At 39.3% G+C, this 9,405-nt stretch overlaps 1 protein-coding gene across 1 annotated transcript; it reads right to left on the bottom strand. All coding sequences in view use genetic code 11, as the record gives it.

Moving 5' to 3' along the window:
* Window positions 1–2,700: 2,700 nt before the first annotated feature.
* Window positions 2,701–4,061, bottom strand: EGR_00296 (Venom allergen; the record flags this gene model as incomplete). Its single annotated transcript, XM_024489545.1, has 4 exons — window positions 2,701–2,802; window positions 3,245–3,329; window positions 3,450–3,589; window positions 3,783–4,061. 4 exons carry the CDS (start codon window positions 4,059–4,061, stop codon window positions 2,701–2,703), a joined length of 606 nt encoding a protein of 201 aa, XP_024356223.1.
* Window positions 4,062–9,405: the final 5,344 nt, after the last annotated feature.

Below are 9,405 nucleotides of genomic sequence, written 5' to 3'. Positions count from 1 at the left end.
TATATATATATATATATATATATATATATATATATATATTGCCTTAATATTATGTCTCCTGTCGACTTCAGAGAAGTCTTGGGGCGCTACATTGGTGGCAGTTGAAAGAAATCTCTATCTTAAAGGATGATTGTTCTGATTTCTATTGCTTAATGCAGAAGTACATAGGCTGCAGATGTGAGAATCGGTGACGACCCTTAACCGAAGAGCTGAAAAATGGCGTCTGCTCCTAGCAATTTCCTTAGTCCCGTGATCTGCAGGAAAGCTATTAATAAATAAACCGACACTGAGAGTGAACCATTGTGCAATCGTTTTCCCACGAAGCTGTCTGCCTTACTTGAATGAAAATGTCAACTATGTGAATACGCGATACCTCCACCACCTCTCCCGCTAGCTGGAGAGAACCCAAGTAGACAGATATAGCTTGGCAGTACTAAAGTGAAAAATTAATAGCAAGGAGGAAAAGACTTTAAGCAATTTCCCCACAAAACTACGAGATGGTCAGCACATTTCTTCATTTCTTAATACAGTTTCCCCACAGAACGAAAATCCAGGTTCACTGGAATTGCCAAGGTGGTTCAGTGACTGTGAGGTCAAGTGGCATGGAAATTCTATGACTGTGCAGATGATTCGTGGGTGTTTTTCCTTACAGCACAGACTACGTCTGGCGTGGAGGTTCGACCACAGAGAGCGTCAAGGACGACACTGAAAAGACTAGAGAGGCTTTGTAATACGTTGGCTGATTGTTTAAATCTCGGCGTGGTAAAGGTGCCACATAGGTGCTCTGCCACTTTACATTTGTCTGGTGGGTTGGCCTCCAGGGCATGTCAGCAGCCCCAGCCCTACCGCATGTCGAATATGAATGTTCTGTCTGCTTGTTATGTCGTCCTTCTTTTTTGGAGAATTCTCGGGGCTATACAGTGATAATTATTCAAACGCCTTAAAATGCGTATTTTAAAATTTTTTTCCAACTTTCAATTTAAAGTTTGCGAAAACCTCACGAAGGTCACTATACCTTATTTTCCTATATATGTAAAAGAGGTATGAAATTATTTCATTTTCATTTTTTAAAGGATTTTGTACAAAGAAACATCTTCCACCACAAGCAAATGCGCTGAAAATTTTGAAAGAACCATTTTTTTACCTTTTTAAATCCAACGTTTTAGCTGCGCAGTTCGTTTCCAATTCTTTATCCGACTCAGGGATAAATCCTCAATGCATTCTACGCTTAAACAGGCGGAGTGCTGTCTCTGGTTGTCAGTGCTATCACAAAGGGAAACGTGTTTTCAAACACGCTGGCCAGTTACTACGCACTTTGCCCCTTTTGTTCCAAACATTATGCCCTATTAATGAGCATCTCAGTTGGAAGTGCTGCATTGGATTACAAACTTTAATACCTACTTGCATCCTTCGAGTCCCGAAATCACTGTTTAAGACTCTAGTCAAATTATTCCAATGAAAGGGACTCTGAAACTTAAGTTTGCCTTTTGCCATTTTAATCAGTAGGTTGAAAGCTCAACTTCAAATCTGAAAAGCAGAAATCATCAAATCCATGTGAGATACACTGCCACCAAATACAACTTCTCATGCATAGTATTAACGCAATTTTTGTGAGTGATTTTTTCCTTAACGCAAAGCTATTTGCAACAATAGAAACTAGCAGCTTAACGTCTTGATAAGTTCTTTTAGCGCCATTATTTTCAATTTAGTCAGATTTTATGATGGAATGATATGACTCGACGTATGCTTATTTGTCATAAGTAGGCAATTCTGCTTTCATTTTAATTTGCCATTCAACTTATTTGCTAAATCAAATTCAGGCAACGCACTCAAAGTGGGCCAAAAGGCAGGTCTTTCGTTTGCCGAAAATCGTATTCATGCAAGTGGTGCCAATTTGCTAGGTACTTCTGCCCTCCCCATGACAAAGCCACAAGTTGTCTGATTTTTTGCAATAGTCTCAATAAATTCTTGGCGTAAGGGTTTAAAATCTCATGAGGCCGCTGTAACTTAAGTGTGGGTTTTATTTAAAACATCACAACATATACAAGCAAATCCATTATCGCATCTAGTGATTTCAGATGAAGTCATCGCAGGATCTGAATCAAATCAAAAAGTCGTTTATCCAACACCCACATATTGCTCTTGATACCTTTTTATTCTTTGGAAAAGTCTTCCAGCCATTCTTTATTCTTGTCATTTACAGATGGTTAATTAAATGTTTATTTTATTTCTTTCGATTGTAGAAGACTAGTTATTAATTAAACATTGTTTCTTAGTGTGACATCTTAGAACTTCACTAATGAAATATTAGGCTATGGGCTTTTAAGTAGTGTGTTTAATTACCTCTGAACTTAACCAGTTAAAGGATGTTCAAAGGAAAAAATGTCTGATTTGACTCACCTTAATACCTTAATATGGTCGAAGGCCATTGAAATTCCCACTAAAAAGATATTAATACCTTAGTTAGTGCGCAAAATATGTGGTTTCATAAAAGATTAGTATCTCGACCCGATATCGTAAGCATTCAAGTTGCAGAGGCTTGTGGTTTTCAAAGGTAGATGAATTCGAATAGTGGATACATGGATGACTTAGAAAGCATCTTCTGTCTCACCAGATCCATTTAATTTCCCCCACTTTTCTTCTATTATTAAGCAGTATTGTCAAGACCTTTAAACTGCAATAAAGTGTAAAAAGCTCCTCTTACCCCGGACCGTAGTTACAGACCACGTAGACTGCATCAAACCCGTGGAAGTTGCATCTGCTTACCCCACAGCCGACGTGCGTGGTGTTCGCCCATACGAGCTGAAGCGTGCAGCAAGAGGATTAGCAAAGGCTAATGGTCATTACCACTTGACACAGGATGACACCCTTATGCAGCCTTGGTGGCGCATTTCTCGGTTTGATAATATAGTAGTTTCTTATCATGAAAACAAAACCTATCAGTGGGTGGATTTTTGTCATTTAGAGTTCATGAAGTCGCATTCAAAGGAAGAGATTTACCGCCCATAATGAAATGTACAGGTGTGCGTTTATCTACGCGAGTACTTCTGTCGCTGCAGATTGTAGTTCTATTCGGCGGCATGGCTTTTAAGACATGCTAGTACCCCCCAGCCCCTCTGTGGCTTGTGGCGACTTCAGCGAAGAGTTGGTATGCTACTCTAGACAGGAATGTATTGCCTCTTTTGAATCTCTGGGTGTAAGATTTTGTCTTACTAGGGCCAGGATACAAAAGAATGAAACATACCTGTGTATAGTGTCCGCAGATACCACTGCAATAGTTGGAACGGTAGTTGTAGTCCTTGTATTCGTTGAACCACATTTCGACATTCCTTTAGAAAAATGCTGTACAGTTTGTAGTTTATCGTTTGATTTCAAAGGTAGAAGACTGCTTCAGTAGGCTACCGATTAGGACAGGAAATATTAAATGTTCCTGCAACAGTTTCACTCACTCGGCTACGCTGGACGAGTAAGCAATGTTCTGTCCCACCCAGTCCCACTTAGCCGTTCTACGTGCTTCGTTGCTGTCGTGAGCGAATTGACAGGTATCAGCATGTCTCTGGGCCGAAGCCTCCAACTCTGCACTCCATTGCTAAAAAGTGAGAGAAGCGTAAACTGACTCCTGATTAACAACCTTTTTAGGATTTTAATGCATGCTCATAAAGGGGTAAATTAATCTGACTGAAAGGCGTCCTATTTACCATTTGAAATCGTTTGTACCTTAATAATTATTCAACCTGCACTTAGCTGGTACATATGAGACAATGGTGAGAAAAGAAACACACGAGATCGTGGATTTTTGAGGAGGATGGCTGCCCAGGCACTTGGCCCCTAGCAACCCGTCGACGGTAGTCGTTTTGAAGGTCAAGCAGTTCTCTCTTTTCCTTCGATAGACTAGCCGGTTTAGCTTCCTGTGCGTCTCCTTCGTCAATACCTCCAGTGAAGTTGATGAAGAAGGAGCCGTCATCGTCCAGATCAGGGCACTTGCAGCATTCGTGACTCCACCAGGCATGTGCATGATAGGTTGAAAGGAGGTTGAGCAGGAGGAAATTAGCGACATGCATTTTCCCTTCGACACCTTTGGGTCTCGATCAGAGCCATAACCAAAAATGCAGACATTTTATACCCTGACGGACGATTTCCCATTGGCCCACAAGGAGCGCACACGTGGACGAACGCACAGATAGGATTCTATTTCAAACTGAAACATAACGACGCCACCAATAATAGTTCTTTCAGATAACTTCTGACATATATAACAGTTAAGTTAGGTCATCTTTAATGAATCTGAGGAATTTCGTATTAAACGCGTTTTCTAGAAATGTGTAATTTAGTAGCCAGTTTGCCAGGTGATAAATAATTTAATTGATTGCTGTAAATGTATCAAAAAACCTTCATTACTCATCATTTTGGGTCTTCCTTAAGACTAATGGGAGGAATACCGAAACGGCAAGACTAGTAGTGAGGTTTTTTTACAAGGCCTACTTGTTACTGCTACTGTAACCTTGAATGAGGGAAAGAGCCTATCGACTCATATGGTTCGTGGAATACAGACTGAAAGCCTGGTATCATGCATCTATCGAATATTCTCAAGAGCTCCAGGTCGCTTTTCCTAAGAAGTCATTTTAGCAACGATTGCTTCCTCAGTGTCTATTGTAAAATTGTAGGAACACGCAGTACTCCATCCCAGTATATAGATTTGCCCACTTGAATTGGTAAAATAAATGCGTGGGTATTTGTCTTAGAACCTACTTCCAAAAGTCGCATTCACGAGAACAAGACCATCAGACAAAGGCGAGTCAAACTATTCTGAAAAGTTCCATTCTAACTCATACAAACATAAAATAAATTAATAGGTTCTTTGCCATACTCCATAACGGACTTACAAGTTGATTCGCTTTAGCTGGATGGGAGTCTCGAGTAAGTGAGTGATCAATCCAGCAATGCAATGATACCATCCGATCGTGAGTTAAACCGATGTTAAGATATCCATAGGACAGGCAATCATCTTTTCCACTTAAGGTATAAAATCTTGATGATTTTATACGGCTGCCATTATAATTAGACAATGTAGCATCACTTCACTTACTAACGTGAATGAAATCGTGCCTCAAGGTAAAAGGCTTTCACCAGTGAATCGCTGTCAGTCAAATTAAGTGTTACTTCTCAGACCACGCAATCTAGCTTGATTTAAAGTGCTTGTCTAATTAATTGTGGTTGTTATATCCGTAAGTCACACCCATGAACAGATATGGTACATTAAAGAGTGGCGAAAAGATACTTGCTTTAGTTTTCCCTTAAAGTGTAGAAGCTTTTTAGCCACCGCGAATCTCAGTCACCTCCGCGTTCCCTTCTTGTCAAATCCGGATACGTATAGTGAAGTCCCATTCACACTCTTGCATCTTGAAGCGCCCCCACAGAGGACTTGGCGCTGCAGAATATTATTCCAGTGGATCCGACTTTATCAACTTCAAGTGCCATAATTGGTTCTCTTGTAGTGGTTTGGCCTTTTTTTCACCTCTACATTACCAGCACATGTCCTTACATACTACTCTAGCTTTTAACGACTTGGGCAAAGACTCGGGAAGCCACAGAATATCCATTGCAATTTAGAAGGTACTTCCACCTGTTTAACTGCCTTTAATCGCTGATTTGACCTCTTGGATAATTTTTAATAAGCTGACAAGGGCATTTATTATCAGAAACTGTTCCCATTTAGCTTGGTATCCTTTTGTTTATAAGTGAATAAATGAGTTTATTGTTTTAGTTTTTCAAAACAGTTTAAACAATCATTGTTTAAGTGCATTGGTTTACAATTTTTTAGACTATGAAATTCTTATAGGTGTTTTCAGCACCTCATTACTTTATACTGCCTGCTTTTTCAATCCCTTCACAGTTGTCTAATTAAACTGAGTATCTTAATGGTCATTAAAGAAGTTATTTTTCCTGAAGTATATTATAGTCTTTCCAAAGGGTGAGGTTATTGGTCTTCGAATCCAGATGGCGCAGCCTGTGAGGTGTCAACTCTCTGGGTGGTTTATCTGTTCCACCTAGTTTTCCAAAACTGCTTTAATTTTGAGGCAAAAACAACTTTATTTAACCATACAGTTTAGTACCATTCAAATGAATTCCAAAACAAGTTTCATCTATGTATCTCTTATGTACTACTTATCCCCTAAATACTAGTTGAATATGCGTGTGACCTGCAAATCTTATTAAGTACCTCATTTATCAAGCTGCGGCATAAAGAATACCACATCCTGTCACTGTAGTAAACATGACATTACTGACCATTGTAAACACATTCGAACCCTTGTTTTTGTATCATAATATACCTACTACGACTACCAAAAAAAGTTGTCTGACCTAATTGTACATAGTTTTGATGATGCTCCAAGGTTCCTGTAATTATACCCCACAATATTTTTGTAATTAGATGGTTCTGATTTCACCTCCAAATACCAACAAATTCTGGACCCCTCGTCTGTCTTTGCATGGTAGATTTGCTTGGTCACAAATCCCATTAAGGAATAACATTTCAGTCTAAAAATTCTGTATCTTTACTCAGTTATTATTTGGGCTTCAGGAGAAAGCATTTCTTGTACGAAATGAAACTATCTTCAGTGATTTGCACAATTAGCCTACTGATATTTATTAGTAGCAACATTGAATGTGAGTGCTCAGGATTGACTCCGGAAACACCACTCAAAAAAGTACCCGAAAAGTGCATTAAGAAAGTGGAATGTGTTTTCAGTTGACACACACATCTCCTCTTCCTGTGTTCAATTAGACGGCACCATTAAGCAGCTAATTCAAGCGTTATCCTGCAGGAAATACATCATTGCCACGATTAATAGCGTCCATTTGAGTATTAATTTAAACTCCTATAGTGTGCCACTCTTCGTTTAATTTAGCCAGACAAAATAATTCTGATTTGGCATAAAAAATGGCTACGAGAAACTAATTTTTGGTATTCGTGAGAAACGTTGACTACTTTCATGATGTCTCACGTGTGTTGCGGAAATGGATTGTCGCACAGTAGGATTCGTTTCAGTTTTTTGTTGTTTTGAACTGGGACCATCCTTGATTGGATATAACTTAAACAAAATTTTAGAAGTCGAAGTTAATTTACACTATTATATTTAACGGCTCTTTAATTTTACTTAATAAATGACCTTGCATTTGGGAGTTGAAAATGGTCCAGCCTCCAGCATGTTGCTGACATCACCATGACTTGCTTTTCTCAAACGAGAGAGACCAGTACGCTTTCACGGCAGCAGGAAGTTGTTGTTCTTCCGTTCCATCCAGCCATGCTAATCAAATTGTTGCTTTAGTAGTTATAAGGTCAAATAAAAGGAAGGAGGCGCAATTTCTTGTTTGCGTGGAGGTTCGAAAATATCTAATCCAAGTGTTTCAAACGTGCTAAGTTCTATCGAAAATTTAGCATAAATCAGTACATGATTAGCTCCAATTTGTGTCTACTCATCAGTGAAACGTGTAAACTGTCTTAGCTTCTCCTGGAATGGTCAATGGTACTAGGAAACCATATCCGCTATATCAAATCTGATTTCGCTGTGTCAGTTCAAAGATAAGCAATCCGAATCCTTGTACAAAAATAGAGCTGAATATTTCTGTGGAGACAAAATCTAGCCAGGGTGAGCTGATCCCTCACTTTTTATAAACGGCTAGCCTCCCTGCTGATCGCGAGCTGGACAACTCGAGGTATCTTTGAAAAAGAGTTACAATAAGGAGTTTTGCCAGTCAATTAATTGGTTTGTTGCATAGATCAGCCCCCTCCCTCCCCCCTAAGTTGCCGTAAGAGCCTGGATTAACAAGATGTCTCAGTTGAATAAGCAAATGTCCATGTTTTAATCCTTTCGCCATTTCACGGTCAGTGAGTCCAGCTTTTTGGGTTTGGATTTGTTGCCATATAGTGTGATCAAATTGTCCGCCTTCGAAATCCCTTGAATGCACCTGCAAAACTCCCATCGCGTCATTAAGTGGCTATATGTGGTAAAACATTATCTCCCCAGATTGTTGGTTCTTTTGGTAGATTTCCACATTCTAATTTGACATGTTTATGACAGATGTAACCATTTGAATCAAAGCTAATTATTATTAGAACAAACGTCTAAAGTGTAACGTAAAATAAATTCAGCATGAAGAAGTATTGAATTGTTCTCTTTAAATAGTGAATCCTTTGAGTTTGCGTAATGTTCTGCTAAGGCTTGATATCTGTTGACTTAATTCTCTAATTGATCAAGTAGCAATTCACTAGATTTACTTCCTTCGACCTGCCATTTCATAGACTTATCATGGTCTTTAATGAAACAACCAACACCTTAGCTGGTATGGCGCTGTGCGAGACACCCACTGGGAAAATAATGGCTTATGTTTTTCCCAATTTCTTACAAAGTCCCTTGTGGATCCACTGAATGGAAAGATTATGACCACTAATAAACAAAAAACAACAACAGGAAAGAAGAATAAAGTCTTTGAGTAAGACCCTCCCACACCCGTTTACCCCTACCGCAAGGCTGGATTTACTTTGACTGAAAGACAAAAGCACACGTGCTCCCCCCCCCCACCCGCCCTCTCCGTCCCTTCACCCTCCTTAGCTAACCACACTCGAGGAAACAATTTTTCACATTCTCAATAATTATGTAGTATGGGGAAGTGAGAGAACTCAGACGGTACCTGATCAGCCTTTTGCTTAGCTTCTGTACTGCTCTCTGCTATTGTATACAATAACCGCGCACTCCTCGTTACTTGATCAATCAAGAGCAATCAGCACCTCCAACCACCCAGTTGATTCTAATAGGGCTTATTTTCCCCTCCATTTGCCATTAGATTCGGCTGCCTTCTAATTTTAAACATATTTTGCATATCATTTCAAAAATTCAAATTTCATACAGCAAGCAAATTGCTGCTGTCTCTGCGAGGTCCATTAACTTGCAAACACTCTTTGCAATCGCCGTCATCAGAGTAATGTAAGGCCTCAGCGTACAGATGCAAACTCCTACAGCAAATAATGAATACTGTGACAGCAACGATTTGCAAATTACATCTTAGATCAGTTTGAAAGAATTCCATTTTGCAGAGGAGATTTTCGTCTTACAATTACAAGAACATATCTACATTGGCTGTACTCTGCTTCACACTCGCTTCGAAGTACGATATTTAGCTTCGGTAATGAACTTATTCCTTTCATATTCATTCGGTTTGAATGTATTTCTTCAATGCTCTTGCTGATCTTCAGTAAAGCAATTCACTCAATTTCTGAACACAGCGACTTCACTTAACAATAAAATTCTGTGCTGTTATTTTTTAGTTCCGTTTGCTAAGTAAACACATAGTGTATGCATAACATTAAGGTGATAATAGACATGGAACGCAACAGGACCCGAA

Source organism: Echinococcus granulosus, assembly GCF_000524195.1.
Source record: "Echinococcus granulosus chromosome Unknown EG_S00001, whole genome shotgun sequence".
In the NCBI taxonomy this organism is placed as follows: domain Eukaryota; kingdom Metazoa; phylum Platyhelminthes; class Cestoda; order Cyclophyllidea; family Taeniidae; genus Echinococcus; species Echinococcus granulosus.
The sequence above is the reverse complement of the archived record's forward strand: the minus strand, read 5'-3'. Positions and strand labels throughout refer to the sequence as shown.